Source organism: Pelodiscus sinensis, chromosome 28 (assembly GCF_052426305.1).
Source record: "Pelodiscus sinensis isolate ZL-2025 chromosome 28, ASM5242630v1, whole genome shotgun sequence".
Taxonomy (NCBI): Eukaryota; Metazoa; Chordata; order Testudines; family Trionychidae; genus Pelodiscus; species Pelodiscus sinensis.
In genome coordinates, this window is record NC_143079.1 from 18,537,304 (window position 1) to 18,564,717 (window position 27,414).

A 27,414-nucleotide genomic window follows, 5' to 3' on the forward strand; every position below is an offset into this window, starting at 1 on the left:
AGGAGTCTCTGGGGGTTGTGCCTGTGACATGGCTCTCCGGAAGGCAGAAGTGCTTCATCTTAGGCGAAGGACCCAGAAACAACACTTTACAGCAACAAACACAAGGGCGGCTCTTGGTCCTCATCCCTGAGCCACACAGAGTATCCAGAAGTCACTTCCCCACCTCTCCCTTGGCTGCTCTAGAGCTTAGCCCAAAGTCTGATAAACTCTACTCTCCCACCCAACAACCCCTGGGACTCCTCTTCCACCCGGCTCCTCACACCACGGAGAGTGCAGGGCAGCCACTACCCCAGCGTCACCACTTCTGGTCTTTGCCTAGTGGCCAAGAAGTTCTGCTTCACCCAAACCACACAGGCACCCTCTCACCTCTGGCTAGCCTCATGGCAGACGTGGGTTTCCCTAATTTATTTTCCCAGCAGCTTTACAGGCAGGCATTGGTGGTATAGTGGTGAGCATAGCTGCCTTCCAAGCAGTTGACCTGGGTTTGATTCCCAGCCAATCCAGTGTAAAGAGAGATCATCAAAGCTCCTTGCTGAGCCTTTTTACTTGAACCCTGAAAAAACAGGCACAAACAGGTCCTGCAGCTGTGGGCTGCCTCTCACAGCTCTTCATCCTCTCCGAGAGCATGCACACCAATGCGGTTCCTCCCTCACATACCTCTGCTGCGACTCCTTGACCTTGGCTCTGACTTGGTCTAGGATGTGGGGGTAGGAGGGAGATGACCTTTCTTTGCTAGACCATTGGCCATTTGGCCAAAAATGTCGGCATTCCTCCGCATGGACTGCAGAGACTCCTCCTGGGACTACAGCTCCAAGAGGGACTTTATCTGTGGCCCAGACAATGACAGTGCCTGGCGTTTGCTGCCCTTTGCTTGATTTGATTCTCAGCCAATGCAAGGTGGGAAGGGAACAGGCAACCTCCTGGGGAAGATCTTATTTAACCCTGAGCAACAGGCACAAGTGGGTCCCACAGCCAAGGGCTCCCGCTCACCGCTTTTCGTGGGGAGCAGCTCAAACAAAACTAATTTGGCTGTTGTGGGGTCTGCATGGGGCTTGTACCTGTGACCTGGGCATTATTAGCATCAAGCGCTAAACAGCTGAGCCAGCAGGCCCAGGAGTAGCCCTACAATAGAGGGAAGAGAAGAGTTTTCCCTGCTATTGGGGAAAGCAGGCCAGGCCAAGGCCCTTTTAGCCACTGGGTCTGTGCAGGCTGGAGCCTCCTCTTACCAGCTCTCTGGCCTGTTTCCTGAAACGCCTCAGCCTCTTGCCTGTTTCTGCTTCCCTGTCCATAGCAGGCAGCTAAAGGGAGGTAAAACAGTCACCACAGCAAACAACTCTGTGGCCAGCATAGGGCTTGAACACATGACTTTACCATTATCAACATTATCAGCTAGCTGAGCAGAATGCAATTCACAAATGGCCCTTTCAGAAAGGTACCGCTGGCAGCTGAAACCTGTCTCTACAGCTGCCAATGGCTCTTCTCTGACAGGGCCACTAGCGACTCACTGTGATGTGGGCTGGCTCGTCCAGCTGGTTTGAGGTTTGGTCAAGGTGGCTGGCGGCCGGCATGGTGCACTGAGATCCAGGGCAAAGAGGCAGCCGGAATCTCTTGCTGCCAGCACCTTGCCTCCCAGCTTCTTCCCTGTCAGCAGCAGCCACAGCCCCTTTCGGCCACTGGGTCAGCCCAGGAAGGGAGGCAGGAATGGGGCCAAGTAGGGAGTCAGGCTGAGGGGGGCAGGCAAAGCTCATCTTGCCTTGCAGGACCACTGGCAACAGCTTCTCTCTTGTGCGCTGCTGAGGAGAAAAACACCCTGAGCAGGACCATAAAGACCAATTTAAAAGAGAATTTAGACGGGGGCACAAAGGGGGCAAGAGTCAGAGCCTGGCAGCTTCTGGGACACAGGAGAGGCCTCCCCTGGCCACCCATGGAACTGCTGGTTCAGGAAAAGGCTGATTGGGGAGGAGTGTTGGGAAGAAGGAAACCACAAGCCTGGAGCAGGTGCAGAGGCTGCTGTGACTGGCACTGACAAGGCAGGGCTCTAACTGCAATTGCTGGGACAGGAGAGCCAGCACCACATGCCCTTGTGATTCCTTGGGGGTGTCCGTGCTCAGAGAGCCTGAGGGTGCAACCTCTGCAGCTCCTGTGGGCATCAGGTGCTTCTCACTTGTGGTTTCCTTCTTCCCAACACTCCTCCAATCAGCCTGTTCCTGAACCAGCAGTTCCATGGGTGGCCAGGGGAGGCCTCTTCTCTGTCCCAGAAGGACCTGGGAAAATGTGAGCAAAGGCTGCAATAAGGTACCACTGGGAGTTGAACCAAGGCTTTTCGGTTTACAAGGTAGGTGCTTCAGCCAGCTGAGCCATGGTGCCCTCCTCAGATTGGTGGTTGAAACTGCTCTATGGTCCCAGACAACACCTTTGACTCCCAAAGTGCAGCAATTTCCTTCCAGCCCTGGCTGTGTCTGTGGCTGAGCTGCACAAAGGAAGATACAAGGTCCGTGGGGGGTCTTTGCCGGATGAATGTGCCTGAGGAAAGACACTGGAAGCGCAACAGACACACAAAAGGGGACAAGGGACAGTTTGAGTCGCACACACGGCAGGCGGCGCAGCTCAGCCAGGGACCTTATCCACTGACAGAGCTTCACAGCTTCTCCACCCCCCAAACGCCACCAGGCAAACTGCCCCATGGGCCTCACCCACACCATGCTCAGGGCCTGGGTATTGTCTGTCAGTTTGCCAGACCAAATAACTAGCCAAATAACTAGCCCCTCTCTCCCCGCCCCCGCTCTGGAGTCTCTGCCTCTCATGGGCCTTCTCATCCTCCTGCTCTGCTTTGTCTCCAGGCAGACCCTGCTCTGCTACAGCCACCTCCCTCTGCCTGTCACTCCTGGGCCTTCTAGAGCAAAATGGTATTCACTCTGAATACCTGGGTTTTTAGCACTCAAAGGTGCACCTAACACCAGCATTTGCTAGTGAGGGAGACAGCCACTGTGGAGCATCTTTTCTAAGAGCAGAGGAATGTAAACTCCTTGTTAGTGAGAGGAAAATGTCACCCCAGGTGGGACTTGAACCCACAATCCCTGGCTTAGAAGGCTGGTGCCTTGTCTATTAGGCCACTGGGCCACACAGGCAATATTGCCAGGGAAAGAAATTCACCCTTCTGAATGTCCCTTCTTCAACATTTAGATCCTGATTAAGCCCTTTTGAAGAAGCCAGATACACAGGAAGGGCTGATCACACCCCTCTGAAAATCAGCTTTCCATGGGTATCGGTAGCTGGCTCCACGTCATGGGCCCTGACGTCTCATCTCCCTCCCGAAACCAGGGAAGTGTCTCCCACCGCTGCAGCCTCCTGAGACTCTATGGCCGTGTCTGTACAGCAGGGACAGCAACACTCACAGCCCCACAGGAGGGCCCCTGGCCTAGCAATGTGACCCCCTGAGCAGCCTCTGATGTTCCCTGCGTGAGCCCCAGAACCAGCCCTGAGTGACGGGGGCAGAGGGGGAGCAGCTCACACATGCCAAGGGGCTGGCCAGGGGCAGGACATGAGGCCTGGGAGGCAGCAGTGACATCACAAGGGCCTTATGCAGCACCTCAGCTCATTGGTTGGGAGGCAGTGACCTCACAGAGGGACCATGACAACAGCCAGGTGGGACAGGCTGCAGGGCTGGGGCATCTCAGAGACCCCCATGGCCTGGCTGCCTGGAATCTCCTTTGGGAGGTTTCCCCTTGAGGGCAGAAGGGATTGAGGGTCCCAGCTGGGAGTGTCTCTGTGGAGATTTCCCCTTTCCCCAGGCTGCAGTGGGTGGGGCTGGGGCAGGCAGGGGTACAGGAGGGGCTGGCACTGAACCTCTGGGAGAGGCTGCAAACACATTGTGAGAATGGGATTTGAACAGTCCATCGCCTTAACCACCTCTCAGGTGCGGGGGTTTGTTTCAAATCACCTGAAGTCAGCACTTCAGGGAACCTTTGTGCCACTCGCTGACTGGCCAGGGACACCCAGATTTGGAAGGTTTTGCCTTTTCACAATGTTCCCTGGATTGTTATACAAAGCTCAGTGCTGGTAACAAACCCAAACACCCCCAGGCTACATCTGCCCTGCAGGCTTCTTGCTCAAGAACTGTTTTGTGCAAGAATTCTTGTGCAAAAGGTCTTGTGTAACAGTGCGTCCACACTGCTATGTGCTTTTGCACAAGAGAAGTGCTTTTCTGCAAGAGCTCCCATGGCAGTGTGGACGCTCTCCTGCGCAGGAAAGCTCTGATGGGCATTTTAGCTATAGGGGTTTCTTGAGCAAGAAACCCCTGTTGGCTCTCCACACTGCCTCCCTGTGGGTGAGTGATTGCGCAAGAGGGCTTATTCCTCGTGGGGAGAGGAATAACTCTTGCGCAAGAAGCCCTGTTGTCTGATGCTGAACTATAAATTTACTATATATTTACTTGAGCAAAAATGTGCCTGCAGTGTAGACACGCTGCAAGATTCTGGGCAAGAACAGCTGTTCTTGCACAAAAAGCCTGCAGTATAGATGTAGCCCTGCAGTGTAGACGCAATCTGAGACACACGAGGAAAGGAAGTGGCCAGAGCCTCCCCCCAGCAGGCTGACCCTCAACAGGACGGGAATGTCTACACAGAACCCTCACCTCGAAGTAAGCAAAACGCCTGCAGTGTAGACGTAATCCCCGAGAGGGATTGCAGCAGAAATCTCCACCTGAGTGAAGACATGGCCTAATGGTGCAATTAGTTAGACGGTGACACTAAGGCTCTGTCTACACTTGCGGCTTCTTGCGCAAGTACAGCCGTTCTTGCGCAGGAATCTGCAGAGCATCCACACTGCCTGCCCGCTCTTGGCAAATAAATTTACAGTACAGCGTGGTAAGAGACGGCTCCTTGCACAAGAGCTACGCTCTTTTTTGACAGGTGTAAGCCCTCTTGCGCAAGAGAGCAGTGTGGATGCTCAGCAGGGATTTCTTGCACAAGAACGCCCTATGGCTAAAATGGCCACCAGAGCTTTCTTGCACAAGAAAGAGTCCACACTGCCATGGGCGCTCCTGTGCAAAAGCACAGCTCGCACATGGCAGTGTGGACGTTTTCTTGCACAAGAAGCCACGAGCATACATGTTGCCTAACAGTCCCAATGCTGGTAACTCACAGAGGCCCTTGTTGCCCTAGGAAGGGGTGTGGACAAAGTACAGGCCTCGCTGTGAGCAGGATTTGAACCTACACAGGGAAACCCTATTGGATTTCGAGTCCAACACCTTAACCACTCAGCCATCACAGCTGCATGCACTGGGGGACCAGGGAAACTGGTAAATAATCCCACTGCGCAGGCCTAACATCACCTGCCATAGAATTCACACAGCAAACTATTTCAATAGCTGTGCAGAGGAGTTCTGGCTGTTCTGGTCTAAGGCTGCCTTGGAGGTGAGTTCTGCTTCAAGGTCTTCTCTCCTCCTTCTTGGTCTTCCTTTCCCTTTTCCTTCCTCTTCTCTTCTCCCCTTTTCCTTCTTCTTGCTGGTCCCCTTCTTGGACCCCAGTTTATATAGAGAAACTCAATACTACTTAGTACTTCCTTAACCAATTATTTTAGTATAATTTCACTAACCAAACATAACATACTGTAACAGAATGACCTAACCAATCATACCCCACCACCTTAGTAGATTTACACCTAGCAAAATCAATTATACAACAGACAGAAACAGATCCAAACCAGACTATCACACAGACAAACAATAGGAAAGTGAGGACAAGAATCATAGAATACCAATTGCACAACCACAACTATTGGTAAGCAGTCTTTTACCAGACAACATGCTGGTAATTAAGTTTTCTCTACTCACCTTGAGATCTGTTTCCTGCCTGGTGACAGTGGGTGCCACTAGGATAAGACACTGCCCCCCCCCCCCCCCCCCCGCCTTGTGTTACACTATTTAAATGTCATATAGCTGGAATATGAGCATATGACTCCAGGCTTTACAGCTAATTGCTGCTGCTCTTCCATCTGGCTGCAGAAGAAGGCTTCAGTTTAGACCTACTGAACACCTACAGGCCTTCCAATAGGGTTACAGAAAAACCACAGTGCTACATAGGACCTTTCCAGAGCAAAGATAGCAGGATATACAAGCACAGACAAAAGGAGGTAAATACAACTGTGAAGGGACTTCAACCCTCAACCTTTTGATCCAAAGTCAGACACCTTATCCTTTAGGCCACACATTCTTGTGTTGGGTAACACTGGACTTCTTCAAAAGCAGCGAGGAGTCCTGTGGCACCTTATAGACTAACTGAAGTGTAGGAGCATAAGCTTTCGTGGGCAAAGACCCACTTTGTCAGATGCATGTTATGCATCTGACGAAGTGGGTCTTTGCCCATGAAAGCTTATGCTCCTACACTTCAGTTAGTCTATAAGGTGCCACAGGACTCCTCGCCGCTTTTGCAGATTCAGTCTAACACAGCTACCCCTTTGATACTGGACTTCTTGAAATCTGTAAGTAGGGAGTAGTCTCCCTAGTCCATCAGGTTTTATTATTTTCCTTGTTTGGGGGTTAGAAATCACATCTGAGCTGGTGAATTATTCTTACTTTGTGTAACTAAGGATTACAGCCCAAGGATTTTTCCTGAATCTATGTTACTTCATGGCTATCTACTACCTAGGCTATCTCCATACTGCACCTCTCTTCTGCAAAAGTTCACACAAATGAAGTACTGATTAGCATATTGCCAGGCTCATTTGCATAATTAATTGGGGTCTGTTTTTGCATAAGAAGCTTTTGCGCAAAGAGGATCTGTGTAGACTGGGGCTCTGCCTGCTTCCCGTGGCTCCAGCCTGGCCTTTGCCTCTTTCCTGTCAACCGCATGGGGCCAGGGGAAATGCAGGGGGCCATTTCAGAGTCTGGTTGGGCGCAGTGACCTGTCCATGCCGTGATGGGGGAGGGGAGAGTGTCACACGGCTTCTATTAGAGCTGGTATTTAAATAAAAACAAAAATAAACAAGCAGCTGGGATGGGGCTGCTGGAGGGAGCTGGGAAAGCAGAGGCAGCCTGAGCGCTGAGAGTGCCCACCAAAAACATCAGCTGTTTGTCCCATGATGGGGCTCAAAAACAACCTGGACATTATAATCAAACCAGCTGACAAAGGGGGTGCTGTGGTCATTATGAATAAGGCCGACTATAACCAAGAGGCAACCAAACAATCTCCAACATCACATTTTACAAACCTCTCTCCTCTGATCCTACCTCGGAATACCAAAAGAAATTACTCTGTCTCCTTAAAAGCCTCCCCACAGCTACTCGGGAACAAATCCACACAGACACCTTCTGACCCCCGACCAAGATTGTTCTATCTGCTTCCCAAGATCCATAAACCTGGACACCCCGGACACCCCATCATCTCTGGTATTGGCAGGCTCACTACTGGTCTATCCAGCTATGTAGACTCTCTCCTCAAACCCTTCGTAACCAACACCCCCAGCTATCTCTGAGACACTACTGACTTCCTAAGGAAACTACAAAACATCGATAACCTCCCCAATAACACCATCCTTGCCACCATGGATGTAGAAGCTCTATACACCAACATCCCACATGTAGACGGATTACAAGCAATTAGAAACACTATCCCAGAGGACACTACTGCCAACCTGATAGCAGACCTATGTAACTTTCTTCTCACCCACAATTATTTCCAGTTTGAGAACAACTTATACCTCCAGATCAGCGGCACAGCCATGGGTACACGCATGGCCCCACAGTATGCTAATATCTTTATGGCTGACCTAGAACAATGTTTCCTCAACTCCCGTCCCCTTTTACCCCTTCTCTACTTATGCTACATCGATGACATCTTTATGATCTGGACGCAAGGCCAAGAAACACTGGAGACATTCCACAGAGATTTCAACAACCTACACCCCGCCACTAACCTCAGCCTGGACCATTCCACACGAGAGATCCATTTCCTGGACACCACAGTACAAATCAACAATGGAAAATTAGACACCACCCTCTACAGAAAACCCACTGACTCATACAGTTACCTACATGCTTCCAGCTCCCATCCAGCACACTCCATACGATCCATCATCTATAGCCAAGCCCTTCGATACAACCACATCTGCTCTAATCCCACTGACAGAGACCAGAAACTTCAGGATCTCTACCAAGCATTTATAAACCTCAACTACCTACCCGGAGAAATAAAAAAGCAAATTGAAAGAGTCAAACGAATACCTAGAAACCATCTACTACAAGACAGACCCAAGAAAACCAACAATAGAACACCACTTGTCATCACCTACAGCTCCCAACTTAAAACTGTCCAACACATTATCAATAAATTACAGCCTATACTGGAACAGGACACTAAACTCCAAGAGGCTCTGGGAGACAGACCCATAGTCTTCTATAGACAACCACCTAACCTCAAGATGATTCTTACCAACAACCACAGGACATACCACACTAATACCAACCCTGGTACTTTCCCTTGCAACAAACCCCGTTGCCAGTTTTGCCCACATATTCACTCTGCTGACACCATTATTGGGCCTAACCAAGTGAGTTATAAGATCAAGAATACATATTCCTGCGCCTCCAGAAATATAATTTATGTTATGTGCCGAAAGTGTCCGTCTGCTATGTACATTGGACAAACATCTCAGACACTTCGCCAAAGAATCAATGTCCACAAAACAGACATTAGACAGGATCACAAAGAAAAAACAGTTGCTTGCCATTTCAACCAGAAAGGACACTGTCTCAATGACCTACTCACCTGCATCCTACTTCAGAAGACATTCAAATCTGCACTTGAAAGAGAATCCTCTGAACTGGCATTCATGCTAAAATTCGACACTCTCCGCAGGGGGCCTAAACAAAGACTCCAGCTATCTTACCCATTACAAATTGTATCCTTTGGTATATATGGTTCTGACTGTTTTCTTCCATTATTTGATCTGAGGAAGTGGGTCTGGCCCACGAAAGCTCATCATCTAATAAACCATCTTGTTAGTCTTTAAAGTGCTACATTGTCCTGCATTTTGCTTCAGCTACCCCAGACTAACACGGCTACATCTCTATCACTATATTACAAAGATAGCTTCCCTAATTATCACCTCTAACACTATTAGCTAACAGACATCTACCCTTCCCCACCTCTAATATCATTAACTCACAGGCATTCACCTTCCTTCCCCCCTTCCTCCCCCCGCATCCCCCTTCTGTTCTGAAATGTGATTTGTCCTTTTCATATGTGTTCATTTTTTTTAATTGTATCCTTTGGTATATATGGCTGTGACTATTTTCTTCCACTATTTGATCTGAGGAAGTGGATCTGGCCCACAAAAGCTCATCATCTAATAAACCATCTTGTTAGTCTTTAAAGTGCTACATGGTCCTGTATTTTGTTTTAGCTACACCAGACTAACACGGCTACATTTCTATCACTATTCTATATGTAATTAACAGTGAGTTTCCATTAGCAACAGTAATCTACAGAAGGTTTGGAGAGGGCAGGGCTGTGATTGACCGGGCCAGGCCAGGCCAGGCCTAAGCACCACTGAGGGAATCCCTTGACTGGAGACCTTTCCAAAACAGGCCACAAACCAGTCACACTGAGTACTTCAGCTGCCAATCCAGCCTGCAGGAAGCCTCATGAGCAAAACCCCTCAGATACCCCAGCTCTTCCTTTGCCACCATCAGCCCTGGGCTTACACACAGGTACGGGGTTATAGAGCCCAATCTCTCCAACCCAGAACAGATCCACCTGGTTCCAAAGAACCAGCCATGAATCCCTGGTCAATTTATACTTTCCATCTTACCCACAAGATCACAGTGGACCAATCCTTTAGAATATAAAGGTTTATTAATAAAAGAAAGAAAAGGTTGAGAGTAAGGCTGTTAAGGAGAATACATTGTACACATCAATCAGCAAGTTCTTGATGCAGGATCTTAGCAGAGATGTTACAAACTGCTAGCATAAAAGTCTTTGGCGTACATCGTATGTCAGGATGGGTCAGCAATCCTTCCCGCGTCTCTGTCTTTAGCAAGGCTGCATCTGGGATAAGTAGCAAGACTGAAAACAAGATGGAGCCCCCCACAAGGCATTTGATATTCATTTCTGGTGTCCCCCAAGCTGGAGCTAGTTACATGGTCAAGTGACCTGTTTCATATGCCAGCAGCCATTGTGCCCTGGCTGCTTTGCAGCTTTCCACACGCATTCCTCAGCTGTGTATTGGCCACCCTGAGAACCATTGTCCTTGGAGCCATACGGATTAGCATAGTAACTCATTGCACATTCCTTCCTCATGACAGGCAGTCCATACACAGCGTCAGCAGAGCCCATAGTCATAACTCCCCATACAAACTCCAAACAAGTACATGAATACCACACATAGAATCAGCAAAATATCAGCTTTCATTTGACACCTCGCATGGCCCACTCTGTACAAAATTTGGGGCAAACAGTTTCCCGTGAGTACAGCAATGATCTTAAGGTGAGTATGCTCACCTTAAAATCCAATAAAGTGACAGGGGCCTCAAGAAAGGATTGGGGTCTTGAAGAAGGATCTGGGATGCAGAAGCAGGCAGGTGTCTGGCCTGAGGGAAGGTGCAGTGTCTGGCCAGGAGACAGGGTGCAAGAAAAAAGGAGGGTGTCAGTGCAAGCTGGGGGTGCTGGCTGCCGGGGAAAAGGGAATTAAGGAGATTGGGAGGGAGTGTCAGGGAAGGACAGCAAATATTACCTGGCTTTGGGACCCCTTGCAGCAACATCTCCAGCCACACTGTCCTGGTCATCCCGGAAGGAGGCTCTACTGCTGCAGCAGCAACCACACAGAATAGGACCAGCCCCGGACACAAGAGGCACCATTACTGCACCCATTCAGTCCACGCCTGGAGGTGTTGCTGCTGCAGCCACGCAGCCCAGGAACAGCCCCAGAGGCACCCTTGACATGGCCATGTGCCCCTGGAGGCCAGCAGTGCGGTGGCAGCAGTGCCTCTAGTGTCGGCCTCAGGTTGGGTGGCAAAGACTCATCCTAGCGCTGCCTCCTCTCTAGTGGCCACAAAGCATGAAGAGGGGGTGGGGCTAAGCTCCTTCCCCCTCAGTACATCTTCATCTGGAGATGGGGCCTGGCACTGCCTTGTGAACAGGATCACAGTCTTAGGAAGGCTGGATTCTGCCAACAGAAAATATTGCTCACCCCCACTATAGGGTTTCTCACCTGTGTGGGTTCAACTATATACAACAAGGCTTGAACTCTCGCTATAGCATTTCCCAAAGTCAGAGCAATTAAAGGATTTCTCTCCTGTGAGAGTTCTCATGGATAACAAGGTGTGACCTCTGACTGCAGCATTTCCTACAGTGAGAGCAGGTGAATAGCTTCTTCTGTATGGGTTTTCCTATGTCTAACAAGGGTTGAGGTCTGACTGAAGCTTTTCCCACAATCAGAGCAGCTGAAGGGTTTCTCCCCTGTGTGGGCCCTCCTATGGACAACAAGGGCTGAGGTCTGACTGAAGCTTTTCCCACAGTCAGAGCAGCTGAAGGGTTTCTCTCCTGTGTGGGCTCTCCTATGGATAACAAGGTATGGCCGCCGACTGAAGTTTTTCCCACAGTCAGAGCAACTGAAGGGTTTCTCTCCTGTGTGAACTCTCCTATGGATAACAAGCTGTGACCGGTCATTGAATCTTTTCCCACAGTCAGAGCAGCTGAAGGGTCTCTCTCCTGTGTGGGCTCTCCTATGGGTAACAAGATATGACTGCCGACTGAAGCTTTTCCCACAGTCAGAGCAGCTGAAGGGTTTCTCTCCCGTGTGAACTCTCCTATGGATAACAAGGTATGACCTCCAACTGAAGCTTTTCCCACAGTCCGAGCAGCTGAAGGGTTTCTCTCCTGTGTGGGCTCTCCTATGCCTAACAAGGGTTGAGGTCTGACTGAAGCTTTTCCCACAGTCAGAGCAGCTGAAGGGTTTCTCTCCTGTGTGGGCTCTCCTATGGGTAACAAGGTATGACCTGTCACTGAAGCTTTTCCCACAGTCAGAGCAGCTGAAGGGTTTCTCTCCTGTGTGAGCTCTCTTATGGAGAACAAGGGTTGAGGACTGACTAAAGCTTTTCCCACAGTCAGAGCAGCTGAAGGGTTTCTCTCCTGTGTGGGCTCTCCTATGGGTAACAAGGTATGACCTGTCACTGAAGCTTTTCCCACAGTCAGAGCAGCTGAAGGGTTTCTCTCCTGTGTGGGCTCTCCTATGTCTAACAAGGTTTGACCTGTGACTAAAGCTTTTCCCACAGTCAGAGCAGCTGAAGGGTTTCTCCCCTGTGTGGGCTCTTTCATGTTTAATAGGAGTTGCACAGTCACTGCAAGCACAAGGTGAATGTGGTGAGGGGATTTTCTTTTCAACAGTTTCTGTGTTTGTTTTCAACCTTTGGATCCTCTGACTGGATTTATCCTGTCCTGCTCCTAGATGGTTTCCCTGCTGCCTTTGTAGACTACGCTGACTCTCACAAGTCTCTTCTTGCTCAGGACTCTGAGAAACATGCCCTTCAGATCTTTCCACTAACACCCCACATGAAGCCATTTGCTCAGGTCCTTCCTCCTGAAGATTCCTCTCACTGTTCTCATTCAGCATCCCATCACCTGCTGGGATGGAGAGAGAAACCACACGGGAGTCATTCCCTGAGCTGAGCTGAAAGAAAAAATCTGAATGTTGAACAGAAAATGGGGGACACACCCAAAGAAAGGCTGGAAAGATACAATAATCATGAGCTTAGTTCACCCTGCTCCCCATAACCCTTTCCCCATCCGGCACTCTCAGACTGGAGTTGAAGACAGGCTGAAGGGCCAGTCAGACTTGATGAAAACACACAGCCAACATCTGCTATGAGAACACAGAAATTGGTTTGAGTTGGTTTAGCTGATTTCTCACCTGTGTGGGTGTCACTGATGATCTCCCCTTCCTCATAGCCTTGGAGATCCGGGATCTGCAGCTCTTCCCTTTGCTCCACCCAGGAGAGCACATGAGCTTTGGAGACTGGAAATCCTATTCGGGGAGCAATTAACCAAGTGCTGATCTTGTTCATTAAGGTTTGTGCCATTCCTGCTTCCAAAGCCAGGATCTGAGTCTCCTACCTAGAGAGGTTCCTTCCTCACCTTCCAGAGACTGGTCTCTGGCTGGTACAAGATCCCAGAATACACTAATTCCATCCTCCCCCTGCCCCACTACCATGTTGGGAATAGCCCAGCTGACTCCCATGGGGAACTGAGCGCCCTGCTGCACTCTCCTGGATACAATTCAGTCTCCCTTAGGGCCTGTTCCATACTTGGGCAGGACAGGAACACACTGCTCAAAATGGGAGAGCTCTAGGATGCTCAGGACTGACAGACATTCCTAGCCAGGACTCATATGTGAGCTGCCACATGTCAGGACTCTAGGGCTGGGAGGGAAAGGACCCAGCAGAGCTCTAGAGTCCTATGGGCTCAGCCCACAAAGCTCTTGGCTTGGGGCTGGACTTGCCCTGCTCTTGGGCTCAGATGCTCTACTTCAGCCAGAAGGAGGCAGGGGAATTATCTGATCAGGAAAATGAATCCTTGGCTGGACACTTCAGGCCCTGCCTATGGTCCACACTCCTGATCCTGACTGACTGTGCCATGGTGGGCCCTTTCAGCTGCACACAACAGCTGTCCATCCTGCAGACAGCCAGGGCAGTGCCGGCCTGTTTCTGTGGCCAGCCAAGGTGGAGACAGGATGGGCTGCTTCTTCTCTGCCGCTCGTAGATGCTCCTGCAGCTCAGCTCCCCTTCTGCAGCCTTGGTTCTACTCTGCCAGCAGCAGCAGCCTTCCTCTTGTGGCCAGTCGGGCCTGCCATTTGGTGCCTCTCTCGGTTGCACAGAATCTACCCGAGGCAGGGAAGGACTCTGAGTTGGCACCTTCCTTCCAGGGGCTCAGCACAATAACACAAGGGGACCCTGCAGACGCGAAGAGCAGCTGCACCCAGCCCCACAACTCTTGTCCCTGCCTGGGCCCTTCCACTGACACCTACGGCCAAGGCACATGGGCAAGATGGGTGGAACCACAATGAGAGCTTGGCTGTGGAAAGAGCAGCACAACTATTATGTCACTAAACCTCCTCTCACACAGGAGCCAGGATTACTGGGGCAGATAGTGCTGATATTGAGGGATCGGGCAATAAAGGACCCTGAACCAAACCCAACCCAGCTGCTCCAGAGCCCACCGAGCTTCTGTTACGCAAGGGGACAGGAATCCTCACCCAGCCAGCTCACAGCTTCGTAATTCTCCTGCATCACATCCCTGTAGAGGGCTCTCTGGCCCGGGTCCAGCAGAGCCCATTCCTCCTCAGAAAAATACACAGCCACTTCCTCGAAGCTCACTGGCTCTGCCACGGCCATTTCCTGTCCCTGGCTCTGCAGGCCAGGGGCTGAACTGGAGACAGACATGGGTGTTCTGCAGCCTGGCAGGGGAGAAGGGGAACTGGAGACATTTCAAAAAGGGCTTTAATCCTTTCCACACCCCAATTCTGTCCAGACTCTGTCGCTGGTGACACACATGCTGGACTCTGCAGTTCGGGGCAAACGCTGAGTCTAGATATTCCATAAACACCACACACAAGTTAGATCCGAAAGCCATATTTATATCTCAAAACCTGGCTTCAGTTACATTACCTTGCCTGCAACAATGGAATTCAGTTCTCAGCACCCAGTGTTTCTGCTAATAAGCCACATATTCATCTGCCTGAACATGGACATAGGTTTAATTTAATTTGGGATGCAGTATTTATAATCCTTAGTCTTCATGCATTGATTTGCAGCCCAAACTTTGGTTCTCTCATCTGACATACTTTATAAACTCTTTCCACAACAGAGAGGAAGTGAAGTTAATATGAGTATTCAGATACATATTATTAAACACGTGTGCTGAGTGTTTGCAAGATAAGACCTTAAAATTCATAGATTCATGGCAACAGAAACTATCCTTAGCCATGCAGTCCGTCCCCTCTGCTGCACAAGCAATTACACTTGGCCCAGCTACCCAGGCACAAAGTTTGTTCCCCCAAAGCATGTTTTCTAGAAAGTCGCCCAGTGTTGATTTGAAGACATCAAGAGATGGAGAACCCATCAGTTCTTTGCTCATTTGTTTCAGCAGCTAATCCTCTTACCCATCAAATATCTGTGCCTCCTCTCTAGCCTGAAATTCTCCAGCTGCAGCTTTCAGTTATTGACTCTCACTGAACTATATCCACTAGACCAGGTGTGGGCAATTCATTTTGATGGCGGGGGAGCGGAGGAGGGAACGCCAAGATTTTGGAAAGTGGTTGAGAGTTGCACTCTTCCAAAACATTAAGCAAGAGATACAGGGTATAGGATGGACACTGGAAGAAGAAGGGAGTTTTGGGTGAGGGTTCGGGATGCAGGAGGGAAAGAGGGGTCTGGGAAGGACTTTGGGTGAAGGAGGCAGGTGTGATCTGGGGCACTGGATTAGCCAACTACTCATGAGATATTTAAAGAAAAGTTAATTTAGAGAAGTGGCTGAGTGGGCAAATAAGGGGGTGAGGGTTTCTGACCATGAAGAGCTTCTTGCATACTTGAATACAGGAAGAGAACTAAGAGTTTGGGTATGTGAAGTGGGGGCAGGAGTGGAGGAGGGGGGCAGAGAATTAGGAGGGGAAGGGAGAGTTTAGGGTGCCAGAGGCAAGCTTTGGCCAGGAGACTTACCTGACTGACTCCTGACCAGCAGCCAAGCACCTCTCTGAGGCAGGCAGGGAGCCTGCCCAATCCTCACAAAGGCTGCAGGGCCATGTGGGTGTGTGAATAACTATGAGCCAGAGGGGAGAGGGCACAATGCTTCCTTTCTGGTCAGAAACCAGCCAATGAGAATGTCCTGGGGGTGGAAGCAGTGCCTGTAGCCTTCCTGCTTCAACTCCAGGCTCACCTTCGCTTTTAGTGGCTTGTGGGTGGGAAGTGACAAGCACGGAACTAGCCCATGGCTCGCCAAGCATGAGTGGGCCGCGTCCGATGGCCTGGTGAGCTAGATCCAGCCCATGGGCTGTATTTTGCCCAGGCCTGCACTAGACCGAAGAGCCCTTGGGGATCCAGCAGTTTCTCGCCATGAACAAACGGATACCATGGAAGTCAGACAGCTCCCAGCTTTTCAGCCTATATATTGTTTGAAACCAACCCCAGATTGAAACTGACTGAGCAGTGAAATCTGAGCCTGAAGGTGCTGTCCATTGTGTGCTTTAACTTCACCCCTTTAGCATCACACCTCATAGATCAGTGTTTCTCAAAGTGTCTGCAGGTCCCCAAGCAGCACCCCTGGGAATCCTCACTGATCAGTGGGTGAGATTTAGGGCTGTGCTCGCCGTGGTCGCTGAGTCTGGTTGGTAACTTCAATGACAATCCCATGAAGATGTGTTCACAGGAATTTTCTCATCATTTACAGAATTTCCACCAGCAAACTCACCTTGTCTGAAAGCTCCCAGGGATTTTCCTCTTGCTCTCTCCAGTGCAGAGAGCAGAGCGTCTAGCGGGGAAGGGATAAGAAAGGTGAGATTCCAGGCTCTCCTATTTATAACAATGTCCCCATGCTGAACTCTGCACTTCATTTGTATCAGAGATCAGACAGAGACACACTCAAGAGTTTAGTATGAAAAGGTCTGAAACCTTCCGTGTCCTCTCTTGCTTGGGCACCTCCCAGCAATGGAGCCAACATCTCTGCAGCCTCATCCCCACCCCAGGAGACACAAACTGAAAGTGAGATTTACTTTTCCCTCCTCATCCCCTCTCATCTGGTTTCTCTCAGTCACTTACCACCTCTTGTCATAACCTAGAGCTGTAATGGGGGAAGACATTGCCATTACATTAACTTTACCTATTTGGATTCCTTGACACCAACGGGCGGCTCAGAGTTTGCAAACCCCTGGCTCTATTTGCAAGCAGTTGACTCTGTTTGCTCAGTGCCTCTAAGGAGAGCAGCATGATGTGGCCGTCATTCTCCATGTGGGAACTGAGGCAGGGGATGGTTGGCTTCAGAGGCCAGATTCAATAGTTTCTAATAGTTAAACAACTTTCCCCTACTCCATCCCTTCTAGGTACCTTTGAATTCCCTCAGAGTCTCCGACAGAGCAATCGTTTTCTGGGAGAAACCTCTGACTTGTTCTTCCAGTTCAGGGGGAATCTCCTCTGGCAGCTGGAACTGCCCCGTCTCATACCTGGAAAGACACAATTCCATGTGATTCTATTTCATTTACAGATGATAAGATTTGGCTAGCTAGTCTCAGCTCTAACAGGCCTGGAGTTAGAACTCCTTGAATTCCCCCAGCCTCAGAGCAGGGGCAACACAGCCCATGGCTGTGCAACCTTCCCCTGAAAGGTCCCACTGCTGTTCTTCACCTCTGGCCCGGAGAGACCAGCTGGGGACAAAAGTGGGATTGAGTTTCAATGGCTACTTTACCCTTTGGCCTCCAGGCACTGAGGGACAGGATGTTCCCAGGTGAAGGGCTACAGGAATCTGCCCACTAGGAACCAGACTGAGACACCAGCTCCCCCTTCCCCAGCTCCTTCCACACAGGTCTCTCAACAGCCCCCAGGTAGGACAAACTCTGGGTCCCTGCTGCCCTGGTCTAAATGTGCCCAGTGCCCAGCAGTGACAGACCCATATTCCAGCCCCACAGTCCTGAGGCAGCCAGTCCCCAGGGAGGTGACAGCTCTAGGAAATATCTGAAGTCAGACTGTGCCCCTGAATGGGGAATTCCAGAGTCTGCTGTGCAAGGGTGCGACCCTCACAATTAAGTGAGTCAGAGACATTTCTATCCAACATCTGGCTGTAGGGCCCTGGGGAGATGTGGTGCCAACATCAGCTCCAAGCTCTTTCCCTGCGCTGTGCAGTATGACAGGAGTGCGAGCCACCTACCTGCTCAAGCTGTTTCTTACATCCTAGAGAAAAGAGACAGAAAAGAATCTCAGCTGCACTGGACACACACAGCAAAGGCATTTTGCAAATATGGGGAAAAGACGCCCTGACCTGGCCCCAGGGCCATAGATTCCGTGAGCTCATGGGGCTTTGCCATCTCTAATAGGTCTGTGCCTGTGACTCTGCAAAGCACAAGTCACTCGCATGGCAGCAATGCACACAACAACTTACACCCAGATCTGACGGCTGGACCCCAGCACTTTTTATTCAGGAGCCTCTCGTCCTTGTGTGGGGAGCTGGGATGTTTCTCCCTCAGTCTCACCTGCAGCAATTCACTCGCCGGCTTCTGACACGTCCCCTCCAGCTCCCCGATCTGCTCGCTGAGACAGGAAATCTGCGCAGAGAGTTTCCTGACAGTGTCAGTCTGGAGCCTTCCAATCTCCTTGTCCAGCTTCTCCAGCTGGGCCAGCAGGAGTCGCTCTTGTTCCTCCAGGAACTGCTGCAGCTGCTGAAACTCGGCCAAAATCTTCTGCCTCTTGGCTTGTGTCTGTTTCTGTGTGAAAACAGGGAAAGGGCTGATCAAGGGACATGGATGGAGCCCAGAGCCCTTTCATGGGGAGATAAGTGCACAGCAAGGACAACTTCTTGGAAAACCCTAAAATGTATGACATTTGACTCTATTCTGTGGGTATTAGGCAGAGGCATCTCCTTTGGCCTACATCCCTCTGAAAAAGCGACGAGGAGTCCTGTGGCACCTTATAGACTAACTGAAGTGTAGGAGCATAAGCTTTCGTGGGCAAAGACCCACTTCGTCAGATGCATGTCTTCGTCTCACGCATCTGACGAAGTGGGTCTTTGCCCACGAAAGCTTATGCTCCTACACTCCAGTTAGTCTATAAGGTGCCACAGGACTCCTCGTCACTTTTGCAGATTCAGACTAACACGGCTACCCCTCTGATACTTGATCCCTCTGAAAGAGATGTTCCCATGTCTGCCATGGGCAGCATCTTCTGTTATTTATGGGCACTAGAGATCCAGACCCAGAGAAGGAGGAGGCAGGACTCAGCAGGACTCAGAGAAACCCAGGAAGGAAAATGAAACAAAGTGAGTAGACTCAGCAGATAGTCCTTAACAGGGACATTTCCAGAAATCCTCCCCAAGGGATCTGAAAGTCACAAGAACTGGACATTATCTCATCCTCTGACTTGGAAGCTCAGGGCCTGTCTACGCATTGATCTAACCTAGCAATCCATGTTCATAAGAAACATAAACAAGCCGAAACTCACAAAGGAAAAGTCAGTGGATGTGATATGCCTTGACTTTAACAAAGCTTTTGATAAAATATTCCACAATATTCTTGCCAACAAGTTAAGGGAGTATGGATGGAATAAATGGACTGGAAGGCAGATAGAAAGCTGGCTAAACTCTCAAGCCAAACGGGTAGTCATCAACGGCTCGATGTCAGGTTGGCAGTCAGTTTCTAGCAGAGTGCTTCAAGGATCGGTTCTAGGGCCGGTTTTATTCAACATCTTTATTAATGACCTGAACGGGGGGATGGATTGCACTCTCAGCAAATCTGCAGATGACACTAAGATAGGAAGAAGGTAGATATGCTGGAGGGCAGAGATAGGATACAGAGTGACCTAGACAGATTAGGAGATTGGGCCAAAAGAAATGTGAGAAGGTTCAACAAGAACAAGTGTAGAGTCCTACACTTGGGAGGGAAGAATCCCAAGCATTGTTACAGGCTGGGGACCGAATGGCTAAGTAGCAGTTCTGTAGAAAAGGACCAGGTGATTACAGTGGTTAAGAAGCTGGATATGAGTCAACAGTGAGCTTGTGCAACAAGGAAAGCTAATAGCATATTAGATTATATTAGGAAGAGCATTGCCAGCAGATCTAGACAAGTAACTATTCCCATTTATTTGGCTCTGGTGAGGCCACGTCTGGAGTATTGTGTTCAGGTCTGGGCCTTCCACTATAGAAAGAATGTGGACACATTGGAGAGGGCAACCAAAATGATGAGGGGGATGGAGCACATGACCTATGAGGAAAGACTGAAGGATTTGGGTTTGTTCAGTCTGCAGAAGAGTGAGGGGGGATTTTATAGCAGCCTTCAACTTCCTGAAGGGAGGTTCCAAAGAGGATGAAGAGAGGCTGTTCTCAGTAGTGATGGATGGCACAACCAGGAGCAATGGTCTTAAGCTACAGTGGGGGAGGTCTATGTCGGATATTAGGAAAAACTATTTCACTAGGAGGATGGTGAAGCACTGGGATGGGTTACCTAGGGAGGTGGTGGAATCTCAGTCCCTAGAGGTTTTTAAGTCTTGGCTTGACAAAGCCCTGGCTTAGTTGATTTACTTGGCATTGGTCCTGCCTTGGGTGGGAGGCTGAACTTGATGATCTCCTGAGGTATCTTCCACCTCTCTGATTCTAGGGCCACACAGGAGTTGGCTTCGTTACACAGCCCTCCTATTGCCAGTCCCTGCCGATCCATAGCCACAGGCACTTACCAGATACTCCTGGCTTTTCCCCTCTGCTGTCACTTTCCATCCCAGCAGCTTTTCTCTCTCTTCCCTCAGACTCTTCAAGTGGGCCTCCAATTTTTCCTGAAAACAGAAATAAGCACCAGGGCAAACCCCATGAGATTCTGGGAGCCCATTTGTCTGCCTTTAAGCAGCACAGACCCAGTTTTGTGGAGCTCAGTTCCTCTCTGGTAGGCAACAAGTCCTGGACGTGGCTTTGTCCATTGAAAAAGAGACAGCAGATGCAGAAGGATGCTTGTGAGGGTGGGGGACAGATTGGTGGTGGCACCTTTGTAAAGAATGACGCAAGTGGGCATTAGGGAGGAAAAAAGGGTTAAAATATCAATCATGTAACCGATTACAATTTAATCAGTTACAGTCTTTTTAACCTGCTGTCAGTCAGGGCCAGTAGCAGACGTGGGCTCTCCTACGGTCGGGGATCTCTCGTGAGGTCTGCCAGGGGTGGCCTCAAGGGCTGCCAGCCAACGGGGACTCTCAGCAGCTGCAGACTAACGTTAGCTGCCAGGGACGGTAGGGAGTTTATCTGGTAACTGGCACCGATAAGCATTATCTCATCAGTTAATCAGATTGAACTCTTGCTACAACCCAGTCAAATCCCAGTGGTGCCTGGCATGGACCTGCACTGCCTGGAGCCCTGCTGTCCAGCCCAGTGACCTCCTCTAGCACTGGCTGCAGCATCCCAGTTTAAACCCTCATGGAGCAGCTCAGGAGTTCAGCATCCCAGTGAGAAACCTCCTCTCCCTGCTGGGCATGCGGCCTCTAGCCAGGCATCTTTCCCTTCTAAGGGTCACACTTCATCACTATTCACTGATGCTCAGAGGCAGAGGAAGTGTAGCCTGGTGGTTAGTGTAGCCATGGACTGAGCCTGGAGAGACCAGTGTTCGGGCTAAACTCTGTCACTGATGGGCTTGGTGATCATGAGCAACTTGCTGCTCCACTTTCCCTTCCTACTGTTTGTCTAACGAGACTGTGACCTGCTCAGGGCAGGGATTGTCACTTGATGGGTGATGTGCAGGACCTAGATGCCACTGCAGGTCTACAAGGCAAATGACAAATGTTTACTGCTGCTCCTCATCCAATTAGTAACTGCTTGTAAACGCCTCTTCTCCAGTCCCAAGGCAGCTCACTCCCATAGACTGACCAGCAGCTCCTGTGATCTAAACCTCTCTGATTGTTAACATCTTCCCTCGTACAAAAACCCTTCCAGTCACCAGAGGCTGGGTCTCACGATTCAGAGACTCAGAGAATTGTTTCCCACATTGGGTCTCTGTAAAGACTTGATATAAGTTGCCACACAGTGAGAACATTTCATTTTTATTGTACCATGAAGGCTTTACAGAGCAGTGTCACGCCTGTGCCAGGGGACAGTCGGTGAAATTAGCCTGTAATTAAAACCCAACCTTATTTCCCATCACACTGGACAGCAACTCTGTACCTTGTACTCCTGGGCACCTTCCTTTATGGGCAGCACCGTGGGAGCCTGGAAACTCAGCCGCTTGGCTAGTTCGATCACGTTTGCCAGCCCCCTGTTAGACTGGAGGGGTCCCTGCTGCTCATTGTCTCTGCACTGAGGGCTGAGGGGGGCCTGGCAGGAATTGTGCCCACACTGCAGAGCGACAGGGGCTGTGAAATCCTCCAGACAGACGGGACGCGGCGCTTCCTCCCGGACACTTTCCACGGGGCTCTCTGCAGCCATGGCTGCCGCTGGGCTGGAGATCAGGGAGAGTTCAGCTTCCCGAGCTTATCAATGTAGGGGCAGGTCCAGAGCGTGTGTCCGTGAGGCACCAACACTGATGATAAAAAAGTCAAATGAAAAACCAACCCCCCCCCCAAAGCTTTACTCACCCCCTGCCCCCGCCAGGGCCTCCATTGGGCCCCTCAGCCACCTGCCCCAGACAGAATCAAGTCTCTGAGCCATTCACGGCAGAGCCCCTCCTCATCCTGTGTTCAAATCCCGCCCCCGCACTCTGCAGCCCCCTCACAGCTCTGTGGCCCGCATCAGCTCCCACAAGCCGAGCTGCAGCCCCCCCTCCCCCCAGAGAGCCTGCCCCACAACCCCCCCGCCGGGAACAGGCGCACCCAGCAGCGGCCGCTCCACAGGCAAGCCGGGCCCCTCAGCTTCCTCACCTCACTCCGCTCCCCAGAAGCATCGCGGGGACTCCCTGCTGCGGGCCCCACTGGGTAGGCGGGGCCTGAGCAGGGCGGGGAAGCTCGAAAGCCCGGCCCCGGACGCACGGAACGGAGGGGCCCGAGGAGACCGCGCATGCGCAGAAGGCTTAGGGCAGACCGGGATCTTCTTGGCCACGTGCCAGTGTCGAGCGGGGCTCCCGGCCAGAGGTTGATTCCGCCGCCGGGCCGGGCCGCAGACGGGGGGGGGGGGGGGGCAATTGCCGGACGCGCAGCAGCAGCAGGGGGGCGGGGCGGGGCGGGGCTGCAGCGAGCACACGAGGCTCGTTATAAACGGGGCGTGTCTGTGCAAAATGCGGGTTTGAAAAGCGGGGGGGCGAGTCACTCTCCGGCGCCCGCTCCCCGCCCCCCCCATTACCCGCGCGGAGGAGCCGAGATGCGGGCGGGGGCTTCGCTGCTCCCCCCAACTCAGAATTATTCCCCCCCTCCCCAGGATCCCAAAGGCCACAGCCCTGCCCCCCAGGCTCCCCCAGCCCCGCCCCTTCATACCCTGGCTCCCCCTAGCATCCCCCCCACGCCCCGGCTTCCCCCCCATGGGGCTGCGGGGCGATGGCTCCAGCTCCCCTGAGTTCTTGTGGAGTCGGATTGACCCGCCCCCGGGCTTTAGGAACCGCCCCCCCCCCCCCCCCGGTGATTCTCTGTCGCGCCCGTTGCTGCTGGGGGCTGGGGTCGCACCTGCCCCCCCCCCCCCTTTGCTGCTTCTCCTGTTCCCGCCCCGCAGCCCCTGGGCAGTGCGATAGGAACCGGGACATTCCCCCCCCCGCCCCCCGCAGTGCGGCCCCTCCCACTGGCCCAGGGACACAGGCTGGGATGGGGGCGGGGTCTGTCAGTTCCCCTCCTGCCTCTCTCCAGCTTTTCCTCCAGGGCTGATGGTCCTGGTGGCTGGGACCTTCCCACTCCCAGCCCCATGTGCTGCTGCCGCCCCCCCGCCCCCCACACCTGTCACCAGTCCCTAGGTGTAGTCCGGGTGCAGTGTTCCCACGGATATGGGATACGCCTGTCACAAGGAGCGACCTCTGCCTTTGCCCATCCCCCTCGGGGGCCCCAGAGAGGAGGCCAAAGCCCCCCCCCCCACTGCTGAATGTGGACAGGTCTGGCCTGGCCTCTTTCTCCCCAGATGCCCCTGCCCCTCCCCATTCCCCCTGGGCTCTGCCCCCCCACCCTGCCCAGAGAGGAGAAGCCCTGGGGTGCCAATGCAGCCGGGGCCATCACAGGACCATCCACCTGGAAGGGGCGGGCCTCAAAACCTGCCCCTGCCCAATGGACCGGCTGTAGCAGCCCCTGCCCAGGGCAGATGGAGGGTCCATGGATCCCCCGCTGCCCAGACAGCTCTTACTGTGATGTGAATGGGGTAAGAACCACAAGGGCAGTTGTGGGGAGCCTCAGACTCTCACTCTCCCCTGGGTGGGGGTGGAGACATGGGCTGGGGCTGCTCATTGGCCCCCCACCAGTGTTCCCTGTAAGCTGAGCGCTTGGGCAGCCACCCAGGAGAGATTCAGGTGTTGCCCAGCTGATTAGCAGAGCCCCCACAGCAGGCAGCCTGTGTTTCTATGGGTGGTGCACATCTGCACCTGCCTTGGTGCACACAACAGCATTTATCCCACACATGGAAACAAATTTGAGGGAACCCTGCCTCCCCACCCCAGCAGGACACCCTGAGTGACAGACACCGGCTCCCTCCCCAAGCCCCCCAACACTGTTTTCTGCCCGTCCCAAAGAAGCATTTGCCCCAAGTCACTGGCACCTCCCGGCTGAAAGCAAACCCAGCGCCTGCAGCCAGTCCTATGGCACCGTCACCAGCGATTTACTGGCCCAGGGAAGGGAAGGAGAGTTACTCACAGTGAACGCAGCAGCCGGACACGCACACGGTGTGCTCCTGCCTGGCCCAAGGGAACAGAGGCCCCTCCTGTGTCCTGTAGCACCAGCCTGTGCCAGGGAACTGCACATTCCTCAGTTTGTGCTTAACCCTCCCCCCACCGCCATCCCCCTCCCTCCCTACCCCACCCCCAGTGTCTAAGCCTGGGAGAGAGAAAGTTCTTTCTGCCCTGGCTCGTCCTTCCCTCCCCCAGAGCTCACACTGATAAGAGGGTTTGGGGCCGGCTCCTCTTCAAGGCCAGGTGGAGGAGGGGAGCAGCCAACAGAGTCTTATGCTCCAGGGTAGCTTGTCTGGTGTCTGGAGCTCCCTGTGCCAGGCTTGAGCCCGAGCTGTCGGCCTCAGCGGGACTTGCTCCTCCCCCCTCTCCTGCCTTGCTGCCCCCTTTGGCCAGCAGCGCTCAGGGGCAGCCGGGAGAGCCGGCACCAAGGGCAGAGGAGGCTGAGGCACAAGCCCCTCAGAGGGGACAGGCCTGAGGCCTCTGGCTTGCCCAGGCTCATGCCAAGGGGCTTTCTGTGGTGCCGGGCGGGGGAGGGAGGCCAGGCCCAGGCCGGTGGGAGAAGGGGCAGCGCCTGCCAGGGCAGCAAGGGGAGCTGCAGGGAGCGAGACGCGGCGTTTCTGTCTGGATCACTCAAGGGTCCTTCTGCGGGTGAAGCGCCTGTGACACCCCTGTGCTGCTGGATTCTCCTGCCCCGCCCCTGGGAGGCCGGCCCCTTCCGGGGGCTCTTGCCCTGGCACTCGTCCAAGGGCCACCTGGACAAAGCAGCCTGCCCCAGCCACGTTCCATAGCTCAGCTGGCAGAGCAGAGACCTGTAGCGCGTGCTCGGCAAGTGCCCTTATGTTGCTGATTCAACTCCAGCTGAAAAGAGATTCACTTTGCGGCTGCACTTTGGAATGGGAAGGGGTGTCTGGGACCATAAAGTAGAACAGTTTTAGAGCTCTTTTCGAGGTGGGCGCTATGGCTTAGTTGGCTAAAGAACCTGCTTTGTAAGTAGGAGATCCTCGGTTCAATTCATGATGATGCCTTGTTGCCAGGTCAATGTGTCTTTTCTTCCCACCATTCTTCAACATGCATCTGGAGTTGGTTTTACCTTCAGCTGAGTTTGGTGGTGCTCTCACAGTGGGAGTAGGATAGTAGCAAAGAGCAGGAGGTGTCCTAGGGGTTTGGTTTCATGAGGCTTAGCTAGACTTGCTAAATCAAGTGTGGAAGATGGATTGCAGCAGCCATCTCCACCTGAGTGAAGACATGGCCTAATGGTGCAATTAATTAGATGCTGACACTAACAGCCCCACTGCTGGTAACTCACTGGCTATGTCTAGACTGGCAAGTTTTTCCGCAAAAGCGGCCACTTTTGCAGAAAAACTTGCCAGCTGTCTACACTGGCCACTTGAATTTGCGCAAGAACACTGAGGATCTAATGTAAGATTGTCAGTGTTCTTGCGCAAATACTATGCTGTTTCCGTTGGGGAAAAAGCCCTCTTGCGCAAATGTATTTGCACAAGAGGGCCAGTGTAGACAGCTCAGGACTGTTTTGTGCAAAAGAGCCCCGATGGCGAAAATGGCGATCGGGTCTTTCTTGTGCAAAACCGCATCTAGATTGGCACGGACACTTTTCTGCAAAAGGTGCTTTTGCACAAAAGCGTCCGTGCCAATCTAGATGATCTTTTCCGCAAATGCTTTTAACGGAAAAACTTTTCCTTAAAATCACTTGTGGAAAAACATGCCAATCTAGACGTAGCCACAGAGGCTACATCTACACTAGGGCTACGTCTACACTGGCCCCTCTTCCGGAAGGGGCATGTAAATTTCACGAGTCGTCGTAGGGAAATCCGCGGGGGATTTAAATATCCCCCGCGGCATTTAAATAAAAATGTCCGCCGCTTTTTTCCGGCTTTTAAAAAAGCCGGAAAAGAGCGTCTAGACTGGCCCCGATCCTCCGGAAAAAGTGCCCTTTTCCGGAGGCTCTTATTCCTACTTCAAAATATGTTAATGAGGGACTCAATTGCATGAGTCACCATCTTATTTGCATATTTTCTGCCAATGGGATTTTTGTGCAAAAACAAACAGTGTGAACACTTTTTTGGCACAAAACCCCCTTTTCCCAAAAGATTCTTATGCTCCCCCCAAAAGAGGTATATTGATCTTTCAGAAAAAGGGGGTTTTGTGCAAAAAGAAAACTTCCATACTGCTTGTTTTTGCACAACAACCCCAGCGCAAAATCAGTTTGCCAGAAAATATGCAAATAAGATCATGACTCATGCAAATGAGACCCTAATTAGCACCTTTTTTTGCTGAGAAAACTCGTTGTGTAGATAATGCAATAGAAGCACAGCATGTCAAAGAATTGTTCCAGTGACACTCCCAGACGAGGGGGTTACAAACCCTGCGCTAGACCCCGTGCCAGGGTTTCGTCACCTGCATGGCTGTTCCTGTTCTGTTCCGCGCTGTGAACGTTCCTGAGAAGGTTGGAACCAACCTGGCTCCTTTAGGGAGTGGAAGCTCCTAGGGGCGGAGACTGAGGTGTTTAAACAGCGCAAGCAAACCGGGGGCAGCACCAGCCAGCCCAGACGGGAGAATCGCACTCGGGTGTCCCGGGGTCTGGCTCGATCACAGCGGGTGGGCTACCAAGAAGGGCCGCAGGTGCAAGCTGCAGCGTTGGAGGCTGGGGACAAGCCACCGACTTTGCTGTCACGGGGTGGGCTGGATCCTCTGAAGGCTCGGTGGCTGACCCATCCTCCCCCAGGGCAGTTCAGCGGCTCGTGCCCCGGCCCTTACACGCGGCAGCGACCAGAGCCCCAAGCCCGCCTGCCCCTCCCGAGGGAAGCGCGGAGCCCGGCACCCCCAAGCTACCAGCCCGAGGGCCCGCGGGGAACCAGAATGCGGCCTGCGCCCGGAACAGCG

General features: G+C 52.1%; 3 protein-coding genes and 2 non-coding genes across 10 annotated transcripts in view; 2 read left to right on the plus strand and 3 right to left on the minus strand.

Annotated features, from left to right (window-relative positions):
- Nucleotides 1–27,414, plus strand: part of LOC142824070 (zinc finger protein RFP-like) — a 246,383-nt gene that overhangs the window by 171,312 nt on the left and 47,657 nt on the right. The gene's annotated exons all lie outside the window — the stretch shown is intronic.
- On the plus strand, nt 431–503 carry TRNAG-UCC (transfer RNA glycine (anticodon UCC)). Its single transcript has one exon. It is a non-coding gene; the product is annotated as a tRNA-Gly (tRNA).
- On the minus strand, nt 5,190–5,271 carry TRNAS-CGA (transfer RNA serine (anticodon CGA)). Its single transcript has one exon. It is a non-coding gene; the product is annotated as a tRNA-Ser (tRNA).
- On the minus strand, nt 9,836–17,225 carry LOC102447986 (uncharacterized). Its single transcript, XM_089773779.1, has 4 exons — nt 16,458–17,225; nt 14,248–14,448; nt 12,907–13,020; nt 9,836–12,620 (listed from the first exon to the last, which is right to left on the minus strand). Exons 1-4 carry the CDS (start codon nt 16,597–16,599, stop codon nt 11,344–11,346), a joined length of 1,734 nt encoding a protein of 577 aa, XP_089629905.1. The 5' UTR covers nt 16,600–17,225; the 3' UTR covers nt 9,836–11,343.
- LOC102458690 (E3 ubiquitin-protein ligase TRIM11-like) lies at nt 17,581–24,599 on the minus strand. 3 transcript variants are annotated; one of them, XM_089773787.1, is made up of 5 exons: nt 24,479–24,599; nt 21,888–22,242; nt 20,420–20,515; nt 18,229–18,459; nt 17,581–17,929 (listed from the first exon to the last, which is right to left on the minus strand). In XM_089773787.1, the coding sequence occupies exons 2-5, from the start codon at nt 22,146–22,148 to the stop codon at nt 17,903–17,905; spliced, it is 615 nt and encodes a 204-aa protein (XP_089629913.1). In that variant the 5' UTR covers nt 22,149–22,242; nt 24,479–24,599; the 3' UTR covers nt 17,581–17,902. The 3 variants fall into 3 exon arrangements, with proteins under 3 accessions (XP_089629913.1, XP_089629914.1, XP_089629912.1); XM_089773788.1 differs by lacking the exon at nt 24,479–24,599 and adding an exon at nt 22,532–22,572; XM_089773786.1 differs by lacking the exon at nt 24,479–24,599 and having other exon boundaries at nt 21,888–22,380.